General features: G+C 42.0%; 1 protein-coding gene across 4 annotated transcripts in view; it reads left to right on the top strand.

Annotated features, from left to right (window-relative positions):
- Positions 1-24360, top strand: part of LOC147111946 (serine/threonine-protein kinase DCLK1) — a 508995-nt gene that overhangs the window by 403380 nt on the left and 81255 nt on the right. For all 4 annotated transcript variants that reach the window (XR_015079783.1, XM_085999354.1, XM_085999356.1 and 1 more), the window contains one exon: positions 9062-9156. Coding sequence is in view for 3 of the 4 variants with exons in the window: in XM_085999354.1 (XP_085855480.1) it covers positions 9062-9156 (95 nt within the window). In the remaining variant the exon portion in view is untranslated. The remainder of the gene's footprint in view (positions 1-9061; positions 9157-24360) is intronic.

Here is a 24360-nt window from a genome sequence, read left to right as displayed (position 1 = left end):
ATCTAGTGTTCATTTGAATGACCTTATCACAATTAATTTACAGTTTAAAAAATAACGAGAGACATTCAATTCTGAAAATTTAAATGCTTTGTTGGGTTTCAGTCAATGAGAATCAGAAGTCTTGGGTTAAAAAAATCACCCTTCTGTAGTGCACAAGGTATATTCTAGACATTGTATTGATAAAAAAAAATCTCATTGAAAAAAATTCCAGTTTCTCTATGCCAGCAGCAAGCAATTATGTGTGAATCACTGATGAGAATCCACCCACTAGCTTGTCTATAAGGTTGTATGTATGTGCACAGAAAGACAATCGGATATGGCATTGCTCAATGGTTAATATTGGATTGAACAGAAAATACAATAAAAAGAATGAATTTGAAAAAAAAAAGGTACTTTGTAGGACTAAATTTCCATAAAATCTAATAATTTAAATCACTATGCTCATCAGAGTTTTAAAATAGCAACTAACATATATAACTAAGAGTTTCTCCTGATGAATGGAATAGTTCAATTCTAACAATAAAAGGAACAATTCTTTACCTCTGCACTGAAATGCAGAATTTGTGTAGAAGCAAAATATCTAAAATTTGAACTAATTGGTTTTCATAGGTGATTTGTACTTAGGTTAGCTAGATTGAGGATTATTTTGTATAAAAGCACAGATCTGCAGCATCTATTAGGCTGTGTAGGTAACCAGTTGATTTTAATTTGTCTGAGAATGAGCCATAACCTAAATAATCTGAAACCTGGTACTTTAAGTTAGACATTGACTGTAGTTATACGTCAACATATATCTTACTTGAAAGCCTTTGACAAGTAATTTTAAGTAGGATACTGATGAGTCATCTGCTATTTGGTGTCTGATTGTATGATGAATCATGCATTCGCATTCTAAATTATTCAGTTTTTTTGGTTTATATTGTCAAAGGGGGAAGAGTAGTTGAATCATCATGGGTACTTGCAGTTGGATTAATTGACACCTATGATGCAGCCTTAAGAAACCACCTGAACCACCCACTCCTGAATCACAGACGTCAGTCTTACGCAGAAAAGCATTTGCTTATGATAGCTGCTTCTTACTCAGCTGTCTTTACTAGCAGGGATTTTGGCTGTGAGTCTGCATCTCAGCTTTATTTTTTGCTTCATTCCACTATTCCTCTACTTGAAGCATTATTCAATCAGCACTGAGTGTCTTAGAATTACATAGGAAGAAGTTTTGTGTGTTGAACATTTACTGTCATAATGAAGTACATAGAAGGTATGTATGACCATTGGAAAGCTATCATATAAAATTTGTAACAGCATAGGTAATAAGTTACTGAGCTACGTAAATTTTATATTTCATACTGCAGTAACCAAATATTCCTTTACCTCATCCTAGCTGAACAGACTAAAGTAAACCAAGTCAAGTTAAATCTACAAATTTTACTTCCCTGAATGCTGTTTTCTATGTTCTTTGGTTCTTCTGGGTATTCACAACTTTATACTTAAAAATGCAAAGAGGTTTAACTTCCCTAACTTAGTATTCTACACGGAATGTAGTGAAAGTACTTGTAAGTTTTTGGAGGGTTAGATAACAGTAAAACTGTATGGGATTAGATTCAATGTTGTGTGAGTATGAAGAGGTGGTATTTGAAAATGTGTATTTTCATTACATCAAATCATTATGATTTTGCGGTTTTAGCAAATGTTGCTAGATAATGGAGATATTCTGACATTTATATGATGGGGCAGAAATTCATCTCGGGCAGTGGCGCAAAACGGGCGGTATCGGATCGACCACCATTGCAATCAACGGAACTGAACATCAGGCGCGGCATATAACGGGCGGCCGATCCGATACCGGCCGTTTTGCGCCAACGCCCGAGATAAATTTCTTGCCCGATGCCTTTAAACTGCACCCCCCTTCTGACAATGTTACTGCATTACTGCAAGCAAGGGAGCTGCAATTACGCTGTCCGCTTGCATTGCTATGCAGTGGGAGAAGGCACAATTCTGCTAACCAATTTATTCTGCTTGAGAAGAGTTGATGGGACAGTCAGTTCTTTTCAATGAGTAAAAACTAAAAGGTGGTTTACTGTAAAACAGAGTTATTAAAAAATCATTTAACAACAACAACTTGCAGTTATGTAGCACCTTTAATGTAGAAGAATGTCCCAAGGCACTTCACAGAGCGTAATCAGACAATGGATACCAGTGTGAAGATTGGGAGGCCAGTCAGCATAGCATTGGAATAGTTGAGTCTGGCATTAGCAAAGGCAGGGATGAGGGTTTTGGCTGCAGATGGGCTGAGCGATGTTACAAAGGTGGAAGTTGGCTTTCTTTGTGATATGGAGTCGGAAGCTCAGCTTGAGTCAAATAGGATGCTGACGTTGCAAACAGTCTGGTTCAAAGAGTATGGTGTTTGTGGCAGGAACTGAAGACAATGCTTCGGTCTTGGTGTTTAACTGGAGGAAATTGCGCCTTATACAGGACTGTATATTTGACAAGCAGCCTGACAACACGGACAATGGATGGGTTGCAAGAGGAGGTGGAGAGGTAGAGCTGGGTAGTCAACAATGTAAGTGTGGAACCAAACCCCATGTCTTCGGATGTTGTTGTCAAGGGGCAGCAAATGCATGATGAAGAGGGAGCCAAGAACAGATCCATGGGGGACTCCAGGGGTAACAGTGCTGGAGTGGAAAAAGAAGCCATTGTTGGAGATGCTCTGGCTATGGTTTGAGGTAAGCGTAGAACCAAATGAGGGCAGTCCCATTGAACTGGACAGCAGAGAAGAAACATTGTAGGAGGATGGTGTGGTCGACTGTGCCAAAGACTGCAGAGAGATTGAGAAGCACGAAGAGCGATAGTGCACCATGGACACAGACACAGAGGATGCCATTTTTGACTTTCGTTGGAGTCATTTTAGTGCTGTGACAAGGGTGAGAATCTGATTGTGGTGATTCAAATATGGAGTTGCAGGCACAAATTTGAGGCAACAACACATTAAAGGACTTTGGAGCAGAAAGGAAGATTGGAGATGAGGCAATAGTTTGCAAGGACAGAGGGGTCGAGGGTAGGTTTTTTTTGAGGTTGGGTGATGATGGTCATTTTGAAAGGAAGGGGTCGGTATCTGAGGGAATAATTTGCAACATCAGTTAGCATGGGGGCCAGGAAGGAATGAGTGGTCAGTAGTTTAATGGGAATGGAGTTGAGGGAGTAGGAGGTGGGTCTCCTGGATAAGATGAGCTCGGAGAGAGCATGAGGAGCGATAGAGAAACTAGAGTAAGGTACGGGTTCAAGGCTAGAGCAGAGGGGGGACCTTGGAGGAGGTTTGGCATGCTGGGCAAGGAGAAGTGAGAATGTGGCACTGAACTGACAGTCTCAATCTTCGTGATAAAGAAGTCCATGAGCTCCTTGCACTTGTTATTGGAGGCACGGGTGGAACGGACAGGGGAGAGGGATTTAAGGAGACGGTTGTTAGTGGAGAAAAGAAGCCGGGGGTTATCTTTGCCTTCCAGGATGATCCTGTAGTAGTAAGCGGATTTGGCCGAGAAAAGCTAGGCCCGATGATGCTTGATGTGGTCCAGCCACAGCTGCGATGAATGGCTAAACTAATTGTGCACCAGATATGCGCAAGTCTGCACCCCTTGGACTCGAGGGAGCAAAGATTGGGGCCATACTAGGGGAAAGACCAGGGTGAGAGAGAGAGTTTTGGGGTTATTTTGGTGAAAGGGTGAAAACAGGCGCTAAAGGGGTATTGTGCTAATAAGACGCGTCTGGTTTTAGCACACAATTTTGGTCCTAATTGCTGATTACCATTATTTGAACTTGCCGAGAGGTGCTAAAACAGACACCTGCACTCAAGTGCTGATTAGATGCAATTTTCGTGGAGCAGTATATGTGGGCTCCACGCACCCACTTCCAGTGATGGTGTGGAGTGGACTGGCTGACACACAGCGGCAGCTTTCAGGATGGCTCAGGGACCGAGGGAGAGGACGCATCGGTTCTCGGCCGTGATACTGAAGGTCCTGGTGGAGGAGGTCCAGAGGAGGGGGGATGTCCTGTACCCGCAGGGGGGAAGGAGTCCACCTCTGCTTGGCCTCATGTTCTCCTCCCATTCCTCGTCCAGACCAAGGGGGAGCCCTAGCAAGATGCCCATGGCCAAGCACTCCCTTTCTCCTGGTGATTCCTATAAGGTGTCCAATAGGGTAGAGTAGCACAGCACTTACTCTTTTTAGGTGAAGTCCTCAGACAATTTCCAGAATAAATGTTGATAGAGTGTTGGTGAAGTCTTGTCAAAGTGTCCCAGAAAGTCTTCTGATGTGTTTCTAAAGGCCTCTTCAAACCTCCAGCAGCAAGTGAACAGGAAAAGGTGATATACCTTTAAGTAGTATTTGAAATCCTCAGCAATGACTTGTTTACTCCCAATCAGCTGGTCGCTGTTCGGATAGGGCGTTAGGTCACGTGCTAGCCACCAAAATGCTGTGCAGCCTCGTTAATGAGCGCTAGCAGGCAATTTAAGTGCCAATCAGCCCCTTAACGATCCTCTGGGCAGCCATTCCTAGCGCAAGCTTCAACTCTTTACCAAGATGGCATCTTGCGTTAAACGCAGGCTAATCCGGCGTTTCAGCTGAAGACCCTATCTTGGCCACCTCAGAGGCTCTTTTGCGCCTGAATTATAAAGAATTTAGATAGAGTAAAGAAAGACTATTTACCACCATGTAGCACCAGCTTCATACTCCATTTTACTAGCTGCATGCTGAAAATGTCTGAAGGGTAAGAAATGCCAAAGGTGCGATGTAAGGATAGTATTGAATGGAGACACTGCATATTTTATTTTAATAAATAGGGTAGAATGAATAATAATACTACTTTGTTATCTTATTATTAGTTAACATTATTTTTCTGGAGTCTGTTCAAAATGTACTAAGTAAGCCTTTGTTTACATGATGAAACAAATCTCAAGTGCCAGCTTACCCAAAATATTAGTGAATTGATTAAAGCTCTTATTAGAATGAAACTATTATTCATGTTATCAATTTACAGTGAAATTCTGAGGAATAATCTTCCATTATTCAGCCCAAATTGAGCAGGCCAACATGTCTTATAGATAGCTGAGATCTAACAGGGAAGATTTTCCCTGTGAACAATGTGTAGTGAAACTGTAAACATGTTTATAAATTTTGCAATTTTGTTATGCATGACACATAGAAGAAATCTTCCTCATTAGAGTCATAAATGCCTAATCTCTGCATAGCAACTGTTTCTCTTGATCATATATTGAAAGTATTTATTTAATTTTGTCTACAGGAAAGAGTGAATTTTGGGATCACAATTTTTTTGCAAATATGAGATTCATCTTTATTTTGCATTCTGAAATAAAGAACACATTTTTGGATTAAAGGTTTTTTGACTAACACTGGAAATCAATGTCAAGAATGCAGCAATTTTAAATTAGAGTTGATTAGATTACTGTACCCAAAATTAAACCTGTGCCTCTCCCAGTTTCATCAAATTCACAGGCAGTAATTGTTCGGTAGCTAACTTTACTGTGCAAGTCATGCATATCAGGAAGATTCCAGGTTCAGTCCCTAGTCTCTGCTGAATTATTTAATCTGAGCCACAGCAGTACTGGGAACACCATGCTTGACCTCTGCATTCCAAAGCTAGTGAGGGGAAAGCTTCAACTGTGTTCTTGCTGTTAATTACTATTGAGTGAGCCCTCCTGTAGGTGTGTGTATGTATGGATGCTAGATGTGGATAGGACCAGGCCTGACTGTGATGGCCTCCCTACTTAAGAGGCACATTTACACTTACTGCCTAGGCTCACATGTGGAAGAATGGTTGCATGGATAGTCTCTGCTGGCAGAAAGTGCCTTTTGCCAGTGTGACTTATCTTCAGGATGCAAGAGGGATAAAGCAAGAAAAACAGAAGAAGAAAAAATATTTAACTGAGTTTGTTAAATTCAGCAAATTACTGGACTATCAGGTGCACATATATTGCACAGCTTATGAAATACTAATTTATTTTAATAAAAAGTAGTTTATATTTCAGAAGTCTGTTTTATGAATGAAATTAATTATACCTTCTATTACTTACCACTTGCATTCATTAGTGTGTTCATGTTTATTTTGGTTAATTATATTGGTGAATAAGATTAATTGTTTTGTATTTGTAACTCCAATAATGAAACTCAGCTGACGGCTTAGACAACATTTGATGTTTGACAATATTTGCATTGTTTGAATCTGAAATGTGCCTGTTTCAAATGGTGTGACTGCAATGTCTTGTGCTGTCAATGGCAGAAAGAAAGACTTGCAATCATATAGTATCTCTTAGAAATGTCTACGTACGGAGAATGATTTTGAACAGAAATACAGCAGCCATGCTCCAAAAGATACCAGAGACAAGCAACAAGATGACTGACTAGTTAATTCATTTTTGGAGATGTTGGTCAAGAGATGACTGTTGGAAAGAACACCAGGGAACTCCTTGCATTTTATCAAAATGTTACTAGGATCAGGGCATTAGGGCATTGGTTTAACATCTCAGCTGACAGCTTAGACAGCAGCTTTGCAGCAGTCCCCTAGTACTGTACCACTAGGGTTCCCTCTTCCTTTTCTTTATCTAAATGCTGCCCCTCAGCAACATCAGCATGGATGAGGTTAGCTTTCACATGTACAATGATGCTATCCAGCTCTATCTCTTCCCCACTCCTCTTTTCTCTCAATCACCTTGGTGCTGCCAGACTGTTTGTCCAACATCAAATCCTGGTGAATCACAGCTTCTTCTAGCTCAATATTGGGAAGACTGAAACCATTACATCTGCCATAAACTCCACTCCCTTGTCACTAACTCCTCCCCTTCTCAGGCTGAACTAAAGCATTTGCAATATTAATGTCCTGTTTGACCTTGAGATGAGCATTAAACCACACATTCTATCCATCATCAAGACTGCAGAACATGCATCTCGCCAACGTTGCCAACCTTCGTCCCACCTCATCTCTTTTGCACCAAAACCTTTATATGTTCCTTTGTCGCTTTTAGTCTTGATTACTATAACACTTTATTTGCCAGCCTCCCATCCACCCTCTTTCATAACCTCCAATGTGTTTAAACTCTGCCACACATATCCTGTTTGCATTAAGAGCAAATAGGGATGGGCAATAAATGCTGGCCTTGCCAGTGATGCCCACATCCCTGGAACAATTTTTTTTTTAAGTCCCATTTGTCTTTCACTCCTATCATCGCTCCTTACTTTTGCTCCCTGTCCCCAAAAACATTCAAATCAAAATCATTGTCCTTGTCTATAAATCCCTCCAAGCTCTTGCCACGCCTTCTCTAATTTACTCCAGCACTATATCCTCTCCCGAACGCACTCTTCCTCTGTGCATCTCCTCTCTCTTCAACCACCTCAATTATGCTCATTGGAACTTCTTCTATAAACGTATCTATCTCTGCATCTCTCCCTCCACTTTTTATAAATCTCTTCAAAACCTATCTCTTCAACCTAGCTTTCAGTCACCACTCCTAATCACTCCCTTATTAGCTCACATTCCATTTTCATATGCCTATTTGTGACACACCATGGGACATTTTCTACATTAAAGGTACTATATAACTGCAAGTTGGCATTGTTGCAGCATAGATTATGTGGTCTGTTCCTTAAGTGGGGCTTGTACCCACAACCGTTTGACTTATAGGCAAGACTCTCAGCTGAGCCAAACTGAAAGATACTTATATTAAAGAAACACTAATAACCTAAAATATACATTACATGCTCCACAAATATTTGTAATAAATATTTTTGCCTTGGCACTAAATTCTACACATCTTACAAATATTTCAACATCTCTGTATGCTTTAGAATTGAAGTATATTATGGGAATTTATTCATTTTAATTTGTAAAATGTATAATTAGCCAAATTAATAGATTAAACCATTTTTAAAGGTGACTCATTAGCATACCATGACATCTATTTGCAGGTGTTCAGTGGCAGACCTATTGTGATAGGAACATACAAGAATGAAAAAGACCATTGCAGTCTATTTGGCCTGTCCCAGTGTCTAAGAAATATATTCCATGATAGCTGTCATACTCTATCAATTTTTTTTCCAGTTACTGATCCAACTCTCTCTTAAATTTGTTGCTGCATTCAGCCCCACTGCCTCCCTTAACAGTCAATTCCATACATTATGTGATGTATCAGCCTTTTATCAGAGGGCAGTTCTAGAGTAGCAGTTATTCATTAGTAAAATTTATCTTGATTATTTGCCCATTATAAGGCATTTGAGGCCAACATTTTATTATCCAGCAAAGGAAAACATGAGGTTAGTGGATTTCTGTGGAGGGTTGTGTTTAATTATGTGGAATGTTTTTGATAAAATAAAAATCAGAGGGGATATTTAGTGAAATGTAAGAAAATTTTTCCCACACCCATTTAAAAAATACTAACAAAGTTTGTAAATAATGAAGTACACAAAATGTAGTAGTAGTGCAGAGTGCTAGAGCATCAGTGCACTCTGCTGTGGAGAGGTGGAAGGTAACTACATACTTGAACTTCTCCAGTCAGTGAGTGACTTAACAATGAAGTGGAAGGTAGGTATCTCCCCGGAAAGAAGGAGGAAAATCAGAAAGGAACTTTGCATCCAAGAGGCTCTTATACATCTAGTGGCTTCCCAAATACCAACACTGGTCGAGGGTCAGAAGCAAGCCACCTGCAAACCCTCTGAACCAATAAATAGTGTGTTGTATGAGCAATCTAAATATAAAAAGTAACATACGGAATAGAACAGCGACATAAAAAATACACAAGAAACACAAGAAAGCATCAAACAAAACAGTAAATTATGCTATTAAATGAGCAATAAACTCAATGAATTAAATTTAAAGTTTAATACTTGCAGAATGCAGTACAATTTGCGTAAAACTCATATCTATTTAGAATGCCATTGGATCTGAAAGATGCCCACACTTCCCAATTGCCACTTCTCAATTGCCCTTGTATTGACAGTCATATTACTCAGTGCACAAAATTGTTAAATAATTGTGACCTTACAGATATTTCTTCATTTAGTGAATGGAACCCCTGGTAGCCAGCTTTCTACTCCACGTTCCACCAAGACGCCAAGTCCATCGCCAACCAGCCCAGGCAGCCTACGCAAACAGAAGGTGAGATAATATATTCTAATTACATGTAGAGAGGCTTGACTGGTCAATGCAATTAATCATCAAAAAGGTAGCAATACTGAAGAAATCTGACAGCTATTTCAGAGGGACTCATTAACTGCAAGTGAACTGCTCTAGGGGAGAAAAACAGCTTTTCATACACATTGGCATTAAAAACACGCTGACATTTGTGTCAAACGAAAAGCAAAACCATTCAATAACAAAGAAAGAAGCTTTTTGTGGTTGTGTGTCATAAAAAGGTAAGTCCCTCAGCCATAAGTGCAACAATGCAAATTGTTTGTGCTAAAAGGAAAGGCACAGTATTCCTCAGAGACCAGTAGTTCAGTGTAATGGTTTTAATTAGTATTCTTATTGATTATTATTGCACCTTATAGATGTAAATGCTTTAGGCATTGGAGCCAGGAGTATCAAACAAATGCAAATATTTAATATAAGCTTGATTTATTTTTTTCCTAAAAAAATCATTATGCATTCTTTTGATATATCTGCCTTTTGTCATAGTTCTGGTATGTTGCCTGGCAACAAGCTCAACTGCACCATAGTCAGTCCTTTTTTTTCCACAGTTCTTAAACCTGAATGAATGCACAAAAACATGTATTGCATGCGCAGCTGAGATTTCATTGTAATCATTCTGATACAGAACATTTTTTTTTAAAGGAAAAACTCAAACATTTCTTCTTTTTTCTAAATGCCATGCATACAACTGTTTATTGTACTATAATAAGAAACCTTTCTGCATTTGCGGTAATTTTTCTCTGATTTTAAGGCAAGGGATCTATGCTGCAAAGGCCTAGTCTGCCATTTTTTCAGACCTGATGTTCAAACGAGTTAAGTTCTCACTGATGGTGGTTTAAGGTAGAGAAGAGGGTTTGACAGTCCAGTCACTTAGGGGTCAAAATTCCTCTCTTCACTAATTCTAGCAAAAAGGGGAGATATGTGTATAAAGTGCATGTCACAGAATACTTTTTCATTTGGGTTAGAAGAGATAGGAATGTTACCCACTTAAAAGAATTGGGATCACTTATAACCTGATTCAGTGTCATAGAGGACAGGTGGCATACCGATGTTGAGTCTGAAGTCAGAGATATTCAGCTGCTCAGCACCATGGCTGACCATTATGTTTCTTACCAGTTTTCATTGCTGATATATGATTCACTTTGGTGAACTGCTGTACCCCACCCAATGGATACTGGAGGGGGCGATTTTGTGAATGGAGACACGTTGGAGGCGGGATTGCTGCTTGTCGGGTCGATGTCCCACCTCCATCGATTTGTGGCTAACCCACGCTATTTTCCCTTAATTAACCTTGTTAAGCCCGCCCAACTTATGACGTTTCATCTGTCAAAATTTTTTGATAGATGAACTGTCATCGTTTGACAGCTCTGTGAAGCTGCCAGCACTGTGAAGCTGTCGAACAGTGACAATCTCTGCAGTTTGATGAGGTCTTGCATACAAGATCTCATCAACCTTCTTTCTTTTACAGAATTGAGATGTTTGTTGCATCTGAGAATGCAACGGCCATCTCTCATCTGCAACACGGAGGTGCGAGACTCTCCGCATAGAAACCGACTGAAGCCTGCAGGAAGAAACAAAGGTAAGTACACTTTTAAAAACACTTAATACTTACCTCAGATACTTACCTCAGATACTCACCTCTACACACTTGCACCCATCACTTACCTTCTGTAATGAAATCTGTTTGTCTTGATCCTGTATTCGTTTTGCACTCATGTATATTACCCTCCCCCACTGTGTATAGTTTCACTTCCTCTTTCCCGACTAACCTGGGAGGTTCCAGGTCTTGGCTCTTGGCTCCGCCCCTGACTTCTCTTACATAAAGATCCCAGGATCTGTATGACTCATTCCTGTGAACCAGTCGGCGTGTTGAGATGTTAGCTCTGATCTTAGTGATTAAAAGCCAACTTGTTTAAGTCTATAACTTCTAGTTTTGTGGTTATTGAAGGCCCATCAATTTTAATCACTAACGAATACTAGGATGGATCGACTCCTAAAACCAGAGCGTCTGGACTTGGATCCACATTCTGCTGAAGCATCAAATCAATTTGGTCACTGGCTCAAATGCTTCGAACTCTTCGCGGGGGCCTCATCCGCTAGCGAGGTAGATAAACTGAGTCTACTGACTACTCGCGTAAGTAATCGGATTTATTCGTTCATCCGGGACGCCACCTCTTACATGGAGGCCATCACTATCCTGAAGGCCCAATACCAGAGGCCAGTAAACGAAGTGTACGCCAGACATCTGCTGGCTACACGCAGGCAGCGACCAGAGGAATCAATGGACGATTTCTTACAGGGCCTAAAGGACCTGGTCCGGGACTGTAACTGCAAGGCCGTGACGGCCAACGAGTACTCTGACGAATTGGTCCGCGATTCCTTCATCACGGGCCTCAAATCGAATTATATCCGGCAGAGACTGCTGGAGAAGGAGGTCCTGGACTTAAAAAAGGCAGTGGCCACTGCGCGATCGCTGGACGTGGCCCAGAAAAACTCTGACTCTTACTCTTCTGGCCATGCGGCCCTCACCGCCTGGTGCGCGCCGAGGGGGCCGCAATCTTGGAATCAGCCATCTTCCCCATCCAGGTCTCAGACCAGCTCTACGCCGCCGGAGTCCCCACACAGAAGTTCACCCAGGAGTCCTACTACAGCGGCAATGTCTCGAGGCCCGAAATGCTACTTCTGCGGCCAGGCCAAGCACCCCAGACAACGATGCCCAGCGAAGGACGCTACATGCTTCAAATGTAAGAAAAAGGGGCATTTTAGCAAAGTCTGCAGGGGGAATCCGATTTCCAACTCCGTCACCGCCTCGTGCGTGCCGTGCGGGCCGCCATCTTGGGATCCGCCATCTTTTCCCGACTCAACAGCCGCCCAGGGCCCAACAGTGGCTTCGATCACGGTGGATCAATCCAGGCCACACCCGTTGACAAAATCCATGCTGGACATACAGGTAAATGGGAATTTAACGAAATGTTTAATTGACTGTGGGAGTACCGAGAGTTTTATCCACCCTAGCCTGGTACGGCAGCACTCATTAACGGTAACCCCTACACGGAGCAGAATTGCTATGGCTGCTAAGCCCCACACTTCGGACATTTTGGGCTACTGTGTGGTAACACTGACTGTAAAAGGCACGGACTACAAGGATTTTAAACTCCTCGTGATGCCAGAACTGTGTTAATGTAATCTTGGGCCTGGACTTCCAGTGCCACCACGAAAGTGTCACGCTAGCATATGGCGGGTCCCAGCCGCCACTCACAGTCTGTGGCCTAGCAACCTTAAAAATCAGCCTGCCCTCTTTATTCGCTAATCTCGCTCCGAACTGTAGGCCCATAGCGACCAAAAGTAGACGGTACAGTCTGGAAGACAGACATTTTATCAAGGCGGAAGTGGACAGACTCCTGCGGGAAGGCATTATTGAATGCAGTACCAGCCCGTGGCGTGCCCAAGTAGTCATAGTTAAAAATAGCGAAAAGAAATGGATGGTAATTGACTACAGCCAGACTGTTAATATTTATACCCAGCTGGACGCCTACCCTTTACCCCGCATATCAGAAATGGTCAACCAGATTGCGCAATACCGAGTCTTCTCGACTATCGACCTCAAATCCGCGTATCACCAGCTCCCCATTAGAACGGAGGACCGCCCATACACCGCCTTCGAGGCGAACGGGCGCCTCTACCATTTTCTCAGAGTGCCCTTCGGGGTAACAAATGGGGTCTCGGTCTTCCAACGTGAGATGGACCGCATGGTTGACGAGAATAAACTACAAGCTACCTACCCCTATCTGGACAATGGCACTATCTGCGGGCACAACCAGCAAGACCACGATCTAAATCTTGCGAGATTTTTAAAAACTGCCCTAAAGCTGAATCTAACCTACAACGAAGACAAATGTGTCTTCAACACAACCCGTCTCTGTATCCTCGGCTGTGTGGTGGAAGATGGGGTAATTGGACCGGACCCTGACCGATTACGCCCCCAAAAGGAACTGCCCCTGCCACACAATCCCAAAGCTTTAAAAAGGTGCCTGGGATTTTTTTCGTATTGTGCCCAATGGGTGCCCAATTACTCTGATAAGGCCCGACCCCTCATTAAATCGACGTCCTTCCCACTATCAGCTGAAGCTCGGGAGGCTTTCACCAGTATTAAACAGGACATTGAAAGGGCTGCAGTGTGTGCAGTGGACGAAAGCATTCCCTTTCAAGTCGAAAGCGATGCGTCAGACTTTGCCTTAGCTGCGACCCTCAATCAGGCTGGGAGACCTGTGGCCTTCTTCTCCCGAACCCTTCAGGGACCTGAAATCAGGCACTCTTCTGTCGAGAAGGAGGCACAGGCTATAGTGGAGGCAGTGTGGCACTGGAGACACTACCTAGCCGGCAAACGTTTCACCCTGCTCACCGACCAGCGGTCGGTGGCTTTCATGTTTAATAACAAACAAAGGGGGAAAATCAAGAATGACAAAATACTCAGGTGGAGGATCGAACTATCCACGTTCGACTATGATATTATGTATAAGCCGGGAGCCCTTAATGAACCCCCAGACGCCCTATCGCGGGGAATGTGTGCCAGCATTCATACGGACAAATTACAGGGTCTCCACAACGACCTCTGTCACCCAGGGGTCACCCGACTATACCATTTTATAAAGTCCCGCAATCTGCCCCACTCCATCGAGGAGGTCAGGGCAATGACCAGAGCCTGCCGCATCTGTGCGGAATGCAAGCCTCGTTTCTACAGGCCTGACCGTGCACACCTTATCAAAGCCACACGGCCATTCGAGCGCCTAAGTCTGGACTTCAAGGGACCCCTTCCCTCTGCCGACCATAACGTATACTTCCTCAATATCATCGATGAATATTCCCGCTTCCCCTTCGCCATTCCCTGCCCAGACATGACCAGTGCCACGGTCATCAAGTGTCTCTGTAATCTATTCTGCATGTTTGGCATGCCGAACTACATACACAGCGATAGGGGGACGTCATTCATGAGTGACGAGCTGCGCCAGTTCTTGCTCTCAAAGGGGATAGCCACTAGCAGAACCACTAGCTACAACCCCCGGGGTAATGGGCAAGTGGAAAGGGAGAATGCTACTGTTTGGAAGGCTGTCACGTTAGCCTTAAAGTCAAAAGGCCTTCTGACCTCCCGCTGGCAGGAAGTCCTCCCAGACGTGCTCCACTCCATAAGGTCTCTGTTATGTACTGCCACTAACGCTACCCCTCACGAAAAGATGTTCGTTTTCCCCCGGAAATCCACCTCGGGCATATCTCTGCCCGCGTGGCTGACGTCTCCGGGGACAGTACTATTGCGGAAGCACGTGAGAGGCCATAAAACGGACCCCCTTGTGGAAAAGGTACAGCTCCTCCATGCAAACCCTCAGTACGCCTATATCGAATACTCTGACGGGCGAGAGGACACTGTTTCCATAAAAGACCTCGCTCCCTCGGGGAGCGGAGAGAACGATGGGAGACTACCCGATGAAGACCTACACTACAAAGAGACAGGACGCCCAGAGGTATCAATACCCAACTTTAACCTGGAGGACACTGCAGATAACCTGGAAGACACTGCGGAGGCCTGGACAGCGGAGGAACCAGAATCCACTCCCCTAGAGGCACCCCAACCGGCTTTGTGCCGATCACTGAGAACTGCAAAACCTCCTGACAGACTCACTTATACCAACTTTTAAGAAACATCACCCCGATGGACTAAATCTATAGAAGGGTTGAATGTAATGAAATCTGTTTGTCTTGATCCTGTATTCGTTTTGCACTCATGTATATTACGCTCCCCCACTGTGTATAGTTTCACTTCCTCTTTCCCGACTAACCTGGGAGGTTCCAGGTCTTGGCTCTTGGCTCCGCCCCTGACTTCTCTTACATAAAGATCCCAGGATCTGTATGACTCATTCCTGTGAACCAGTCGGCATGTTGAGATGTTAGCTCTGATCTTAGTGATTAAAAGCCAACTTGTTTAAGTCTATAACTTCTAGTTTTGTGGTTATTGAAGGCCCATCACCTTCACGCCACACTTTTGCATCCCCCCGACCCCCGCAGACCCAGTACTCGCCTCGATGAGCTGGCGGGTTTTGGAGCCTTCGGGAAGCCTGCACTTATGAGGGCAAAAAGAGGATAATCCAATTTTCTGCCTGTTAACTACCTGTTAACATGCAGTTAATAGGCTTTAATCCCTTACTGCCTCCAAGGAGACGGGACCCGGTGCAGGACGGCAACCCGCCTTCTGGGAAGATGGCATGGAGGTGGGTTGGGGGCGGATTTGGAACTCGCCCCCGAATTCTGCCATTTTCCCGGCAGTCCTGCCTCCCCAGGGATGGCAAAATCGCCCCGAGTTTCCATTAAAAGTGTAAGTTAAGGGTTAACAGAATGTAACATTCTACACAATACAGCTGGAAAAAATAATTTAAAAGGTTGTGTACAATACTGTACTCATCTCACAGGGCCTCTACCTCTCCCTCTCTATGGATGATTCAGATTCTGTGGGAGACTCGATGTAGCGAGACAATGGAGCAAAATGTCAGGGGTTATGTAATAGAGCATTTAACTATTGTTATACTTTTACATTTTCAGTTTTTTTCCCTAATTATTACTGAAAATGGATTGAAACTGGAAAAAATAATTACATTTAGGATTCAACCTATTATTCATATCCCTTTCAATTAGGCGATGACCACATAATCGGGAAATAAAGAGCTGCTATCAGTAAAAGTGACTATGAAGCTGTTGGATTGTTGTAAAAACCAAATTGGTTCACGAATCTCCTTTAGGGAAGGAAACCTGCCCAGTCTGGCTTATATGTGACTGCAGTCCCACACCAATGTGGTTGACTGTTAACTGCCTAGTAAGCCACTTAGTTGAATCAAACTACTACAAAGAATACCACACGGACTGCAGCGGTTCAAGAAGAAGACCCACCACCACCTTCTCAGGGCAGCTAGGGAGGGGCAATAAATGCAGCCTTGCCAGCAATGCCACGCCCCGAGAATGAATTTTTAAAAATAATAGAGGGTTTCTTGTTAATGTCCCTTATTATTCAGCTAGTTACGTGACCAATATTTATAGACACATTAACAGGAAACAATATTGCTGTCACCAGTTTTCAACTCCTGATTCTAAATTTCATAAGCAGTTCCCCCAGTAAAACCTATGGAAAAATGTGAAAATGTAGCTGTCTTGCTGTAGTTTAGATTCAGCAGTTATTACAATGCTCAGTTTCCATGTAGTCAATAGATTCAGTTCTAATCTTCTTCAGTTCAATCTTTTAAGCTGACTGCTCCACTCTGTGTTATGGTGATAATCTGACTAAGGATGAGAAGTACTGAAGGATATGATTCTGCTTAACTGGGGGAAAAAAACATTATAGCATTGGTGCTCAGTCTGCTGGTTGATCTATTCAAATACAACTTTAATGGATCTGAATTCTCTATAGGTAGAAGGCTGACTCTTAAATCAGCATTAATTGTCAATACAAATGTAGCAGTGATAAATACATTTAAAATATTTTGTAAATGTTAGTTTTGAAATTTTCCTTTTTATAATCATTTCATTATGTGCAATGATTCCGTCATTGGTATTTTAGAGCAAATCAAAATATCATTTGACTATTGTACCGTGTGAGAGTCAGAACAATATATATGAAAAGTGCTGATCTAAAGCCAACAAAAATGAATTGGATATAAAATATAAGAAACATCTATGATGTCAAATTTGCAACATCTGTATAATGTTTTTTATATTCCATAAATAAAGTATTTGTTGTTGCAGAACATCCATATAGTATCATACCTCATCTCTGAATGCCATTTTAAAATTATTTAGACGTAGAAGACATAAAAAAATCTTCTGAGCAAATATTTAAAATAACCATTAAAAGTACCTTTATGTTGACTAAAAACACAAAATGGTAATATTTCACATTATTTGGAACACAAAACTTATTAGCTGACAACATTTTCAAGGCTATGTAGTAAATAATTTGTTTTAATTTCTATTTGATTTTGGTATGTACTGAAATCTTAGCACAGTACTGTATTAGGTTAAGTGTGCTGGCTGTTCAAAGTTAGAATGTTTTACAATCTCACAGCTAAAATATATCCTTTAAAATATATATTTGATTAGTATTTCATTTAAAATATAACTACATTTGTCTGACGTTCCAATCTGCTACTTCAGCGGAGGCATTAACCTATTTGCTTTAGGCAGCTTAGTGCTTTGTCTAAAATAGTGGAGAGAGAAATTTCAGATGAGCATGTTAAGTGTTTGTACAATAGCATCCCCTAGCCATTGGCTTGCCTTTGCACAATCTTACTTTGTAAATCCATTGATATAGGGTGGTATAACTTTTCTGTCTTTATTTTCCAGCAGTTCATTGCCATTTGATAACTTGTATCATTCATTTTCGTGACAATTTGATTGTGGATTGTTGGTGTAAAGTTACCTGTATATAAATGTGTAAGGAATATTTACCCTGTCTTGTGTTTCTTTTTTTCACATAAGCAGCTTTATTGTGAAAAACAGACACTGGAAAATATTAATCCCTGGCACATCAGAGGAACTATTGTTCAAAGACATTTCTACTAGGACATATCTCTCAATTTGCATTTTACAGAATACCCTGGCAAACAAATGAATTTAAGATGGAGGTACTTGTCTTTTAGATAAATAGGTAACATAAAAACATAATTAACAGTGGTTTTGTATAACATTAAGACAATTTACAGATGACTTTACAAAAGTATGCATTCCTTGAGGTTTTCCATACATCTCAGTTTTATTTAAGAGTCATCATATGATATATACAAGCAAAGTACCTCAAAAATAACCATATAGTACCGGCCATATTACTGATTTCATGTATTTGGTCAAATCACAAAATTCTGAGCTTGTGTGTTTATATTTGAATTTCTCCCCATTAAAAAAAAAATCTCCCTTAGGTCCTCCTTGTTCAAGACCACACTTGCCATTCACCAACCAAGAAGACAGATACTCTGATATTTTGCTGGGAAATGAAGAAGAGTAGCTCATGCTCACAAGATCCCAAAATAGATACAGATGAGGGAGGCCATTCAACAAATCTTAACTTACCCATCCAAATTTTTTTTTGAAAAACTTGCCTTCCCCTCGTAGCATCATCTAACGGTCTCTTGAATGAATCTAAGGTTTTTCTTCCACGGCCCTACCCAGAGTGCATTCCAAGTGTTGATCACTCTTTGCATGAAGAAATTCTTTCTGAAATTAATCCTTACTTACCTATGCTCCCTTGTTCTAGTATCCTGACATGTCATGAAGTAGTGCTTCAGATTAACCTTATTTATACCTTTTAATACCTTTCATACTTCTATATGGTCTTCTCTTTGTCCTCTCCTTTCAAGGCTAAAGAGCCTTGGTCTCACAACTTAATACCTTGATGCTAGCAATCAGCCTTGTGGTGCTTCTCTTTGCAACCTCCATGGCTGGAATCTTTCACTTATAACTTAGTAACCAAAACTGAATACAGTTCTCAAAATGAAGTCTACCATTCCAATCCATCGTGCCATGTAGCTGTTTCGTTTACATTTATAACAATGATTTCAATGGAATGAAAATTGGGCGAGTTCTACAGTGGCTGGGCAATCCAACCGCCAGATTGCTGGCCAGGTGATGAAGACTAAAATGTACTCCCTAGTTTCATTTTTAATAGACTTTGGTTATGTTCACAAAACATCATGCGAATGGTCAGGTCCTAATGCGTGACTCTCGGAGGTAATTTTAACCTACCCGCCAGGTGGGAAACAGGCAGGTTTGGGTGTGCTTTTTAATATGAATCAAGCTAGCTGTAAAAATTAAAGTTTTTTACTACTTATGTGGAAATAATAAATATTTGTTATTTATATATGAAGGGAAGATTTGACAATACGAAGATCAATAAAACCATTTTGATTTTTTTTGTAATCTGTGAATCTCAAGTATGTCTACAATAGTGTTCATTTTTTGACCCAGTAAATGCAATTGTTCAATAGAGTTGTTAGAAGTAATTGAAGACAATATGCATATGAAAGATGTATTAAAACTGTGTTCAGCAGTGAGCCTTTCAATAGCCAGCTCTTACCTTCCTCTAAATGTGCATTCATTTTAATAGGCAGTTGTGCTGAAGAGTTTATCACGTTACACCCATATGGGTAAATGAAAGTTTCTAGGCAAGGCAAAGCAAAGATTAACATCAACTCTAAGCTTCCACACTTTGCCCTTTCTAAGTATTTTAACAAGTACTCCAGATTTCCAAAAATGAAGGACAGCTAGCTCATTCAAATACCCAGATTTTGGCTGTAAATTTTATGGCCCAGATTTTGCTGTAGCGGGGTATCTAACGGCATCTGCCATTTGTTAGACTTGCCCATGCACGTTTAGATTTTTACATTTTTCGCATGGCAAGTTGCTAAAAGTGCGAGCTGATAATGGCGCAGAGAATGAAACCAGGCATCTGGGGCCTGAGTGAACAGGCCAAGCAACTGTGTATCTCCTTAACCAGTCGGATTGAAGGATTGAGAAATAAACAGTGTAAGAACCGAGAAGGAAGTGTAAATTAGGGTTGGTGAATTCAATTTCAAATCAGGTACAGAAATGGAAATAAAAAGAGGGAAAGAAAGAATGGATTCAGAGAAAGAGAAAAAAGAGACAGAAAGGAAAAGTTAAAAAAAATGTTTACTTTTAATTTTGCCATTTTTAAAAACTCCAACAATTAATACCTGAAGGAATGAGACTCCACACTTGCAATAGTTAATTTTCAGTGCCAGAGAGGTTGATTGGGAGTAATTAACACTCATCACTTTGTTAAAAAGGTACTTGCATTTGAAATGATAAGACTTAACTTTCTGTGGCGAGTTTAGTCCGTATCTACCGCGCAAATGCAGCAACTTCATGCCATTCAATGAATTTCAATGGTGAGGCAGACAGCGAAATGCCGTTTCCCTGAAGCTAACAGCGGAGCGGCACAACTCGACAGCAGCATTTGGATATTGGCATTTAAACATGCATCTGCTCCTTGCCTGAAGTTGCTGTACCATTTATGCATAAATAATGGCGAGCACCATTATCCTCACCGTTATTTTGAGAGCAAAATCTGGCCTAACGTAATTCTATACAATTAAATAGAATTTTATTGTTTTTGTACTGCAGTGCAAATCTTCAGTAGTTTTGATTCACTTTCTCGTATGTTTCTGATGGTGAGAGGGATGAAGCTGTTTGTGTACTGAGGTCTCCTGGTTATAAATTACCCACTCAAATTTGAAATAGTAAAAAAATCCATAATTGCAATACTGTAGTATGTTTTTCAATTAATAACCATTAGTAGATAGATTATGAATTTTTTGCATTGTAATTGGCTGCGCAGTGGCTGGTGATCCCCAGTAGGCATGTAAATTCTCCACATAAAATTTGATTTGAAAACAATATTGCAAGTATGATGTCTGGCACAGTCTCCTTCTGGTCCAATTATGGAATAAGGAGTACAATTTGATTAAAGCAATTGCATTTGATCAGTTCTGTATTCCCTATTCAAGCAAAGAATTTGCTGTGGACTCCATTTTAAACTCATTATGCAATATTCTGACAACATAACATTTACCTCTGGGCCTACATTACTAATACAATAAACAGACTGACAGCAATACATACAAAATTAGAGTTTTGTATGTTATCTTTATACATTTGACCTATTTAGGTAATTTTGTTCATCCTTTTAATGCTCCTTTGTGCCACACACTTTCCTACGTATGACAGTAAACTGGAATTTTTCAAATTCATTTATGGGATATGGGCGTTGCTGGCAAGGCCAGCATTTATTACCCATCCATAATTACTCAAGATGGTGGTGGTGAGCTGCCTTCTTGAACCGCTGCAGTCCTTGAGGCGAATGTACTCCCACAGTGCTGTTAGGGAGGGAGTTCCAGGATTTGACCCAGCCACGATGAAGGAACGGCGATATATTTCCAAGTCAGGATGGTGTGAGATTTGGAGGGAAACTTGGAGGTCATGGTGTTCCCTTGCGCCTGCTGCCCTTGTCCTTCTAGGTGGAAGAGGTCACGGGTTTGGGAGGTGGTGTCGAAGAAGTCTTGCCGAGATGCTGCAGTGCATCTTGTAGATGGTACACACTGCAGCCACGGGTACGCCTGTGGTGCAGAGAGTGAATGTTTAAGGTGGTGGATGGGGTGCCAATCAAGCTGGCTACTTTGTCCTGAATTGTGTCGAGCTTCTGAGTGTTGTTGGAACTGCACTCATCCAGGAAAGTGGAGACTATTCCATCACACCCCTGACTTGTGGCTTTTAGATGGTGGAAAGGCTTTGGGGAGTCAGGAGGTGAGTCACTTGCCACAGAATATCCAGCCTCTGACCTGCTCTTGTATCCACAGTATTTATGTGGCTGGTCCAGTTAAGTTTCTGGTCAATAGTGATCCCCAGGAAGTTGATGGTGGAGGATTCGACGATGGTAATGCCATTGAATATCAAAGGGAGGTGGCTAGACTCTCTTGTTGGAGATAGTCATTGCCTGGCACTTGTGTGGCATGAATGTTACTTGGCACTTATCAGCCCAAGCCTGAATGTCATCCAGGTCTTGCTGCATGCGGGCATGGACTGCTTCATTATCTGAGGAGTTGCGAATGGAACTGAACACTGTGCAATCATCAGCGAACATCCCCACTTCTGACCATATGATGGAGGGAAGATCATTGATGAAGCAGCTGAAGATGGTTGGGCCTAGGACACTGCCCCGAGGAACTCCTGCAGCAATGTCCTGGGGCTGTAATGATTGGCCTCCAATAATCAGAACCATCTTCCTTTGTGCTAGGTATGGCTCCAACCAGTGGAGAGTTTTCCCTCTGATTCCCATTGACTTCAGTTTCAGTTCCTTGATGCAACACTCGGTCAAATGCTGCCTTGATGTCAAGGGCAGTCGCTCTCACCTCACCTCTGGAATTCTTTTGTCCATATTTGGATCAAGGCTGTAATGAGGTCTGGAGCTGAGTGGTCCTGGCGGAGCCCAAACTGAGTATCGGTGAGCAGATTATTGGTGAGTAAGTGCCACTTGATAGCACTGTCGACAACCCCTTCCATCACTTTGCTGATGATTGAGAGTAGGCTGATGGGGCGGTAATTAGTTCGATTTGATTTGTTCTGCTTTTTGTGGACACACATACCCAGGCAATTTTTCACTTTGTTGGGTAGATACCAGTGTTGTAGCTGTACTGGAACAGCTTGGCTAGAGGCGCTGCCAGTTCTGGAGCACAAGTATTCAGCACTGCAGCCGGAATGTTGTTGGGGCCCATAGCCTTTGCTGTATCCAGTGCGCTCAGCCATTTCTTGATATCACGTGGAGCAAATTGGCTGAAGACTGACTTCTGTGATGGTGGGACCTCAGGAGGAGGTCGAGGTGGATCATCCGCTTGGCACTTCTGGCTGAAGATGGTTGCAAATGCTTCAGCCTTGTCTTTTGAACTCATGCTGGGCTCCACCATCATTGATGTTGGGGATGTTCATGGAGCATCTTCTCCCATTTAATTGCTCACCACCATTTACAACTGGATATGGCAGGACTGCAGAGCTTTGATCTGATCCGTTGGTTGGGCAATCACTTAGCTCTGTATGTAGCATGCAGCTTCCGCTGTTTAGCATGTATGTAGTCCTGTGTTGTAGCTTCACTAGGTTGCCACCTCATTTTAGGTACACTTGGTTTTGCACTTGGTTTTGCTCTTGGCATGCTATACTCCTCATTGAACCAGGCTTGGTCCCCTGGCTTGATGGTAATGGTAGAGGAGGGAGATGCCAAGCCATGAAGTTACAGATTGTGGTGGAATATAATTCTGCTGCTGCTGTTGGCCCACAGCGCCTCATGGATGCCCAGTTTTGAGCTGCTTTATCTGTTCTGTATCTATCCCATTTAGCACGGTGATAGTCCCACACAACACGATGGAGGGTGTCCTCAGTGTAAAGACGGGCAGCACTCCAGTTTTTCTTTCACTAAATGTGGACACATCTTGCTTTCTTGGTACCTTGTCCAATGCCTCTGCCTCCATGAAATTGCTGTGTGAGGAAATTTTCCTCTCTGGATGTGGCAGTGCCTCATTTATTGCCCATTCCTTGTTGCCCTGAAAAAATGGTGGTAGACCTTGTCTTTCAACCGCTGCAGTCCTTGTGGTGATGGTGCTTCCACAATGGTGGTAGGTAGGGCATGTCAGGATATTAAACCAGCGAGAATGAAGGAATGCAGATATATGTCCAAGTCTGGTTGGTGTGTGCCTTGGAGGTGATGGTGTTCCCATGACATTGCTGCTCATGTCCTTCCCTGTGGTGGAGGTCACTGGAGAGGGAAGTACTGTCGAAGTAACCTTTTTGAGTTGCTGTAGATCATCCAATTATGTTGCAAAAATCTACATACCTGTTTTGAGGAGTACATATACATGTGATGTTTAATATAGATAAAAAAAGAAAGACCTGCATTTATATAGCGCCTTTCACAACCACCAGACGTCTCAAAGTGCTTTACAGCCAATTAAGTACTTTTTAAGTGGAGTCACTGTTGTAATGTAGGAAATGCGGCAGCCAATTTGCACACAGCAAACTCCCACAAACAGCATTGTGATAATGACCAAATAATCTGTTTTTATTATGTTGGTTGAGGGATAACTATTGGTCAGGATACCGGGGATAACTCCCCTGCTCCTCTCGAAATAGTGCCATGGGATCTTTTACGTCCACCTGAAAGAGCAGACGGGGCCTCGGTTTAACGTCTCATCTGAAAGACGGCAACTTCAACAGTGCAGCACTCCCTCAGAACTGCACTGGAGTGTCAGCCTAGCTGTATTATATAACTTTATAAATCGGGACCCGTGTGCATAGGGATGTCTCCTAAACTGTGCAATCCCTAGCCATGTTTCATTACCAGTTGCAATCCATACTTAGCGCACAAGCTCAATAAATGTTAATCGGTCGGGAAGAATGCCTGGCTGTTACTAAATAACCAACACAAAAGACAATAGTCTTAAAGAATATTTGGAGTTAAATACAGTTAAAGATAATGGACTGTGACTTTTATGGAAGCAATAAAAAACCTGTTGTTCCGTTCTGTGTCCGACCCCCGTCACCTTGGACATGTATCAGACATTGGCTGTGCCATTTTTG

The sequence above is a fragment of the Somniosus microcephalus genome, chromosome 10 (assembly GCF_052327205.1).
Source record: "Somniosus microcephalus isolate GS21.2 chromosome 10, FLI_Smic_1.0, whole genome shotgun sequence".
Classification (NCBI taxonomy): Eukaryota; Metazoa; Chordata; class Chondrichthyes; order Squaliformes; family Somniosidae; genus Somniosus; species Somniosus microcephalus.
This window is presented reverse-complemented; position numbering and strand designations above follow the sequence as displayed.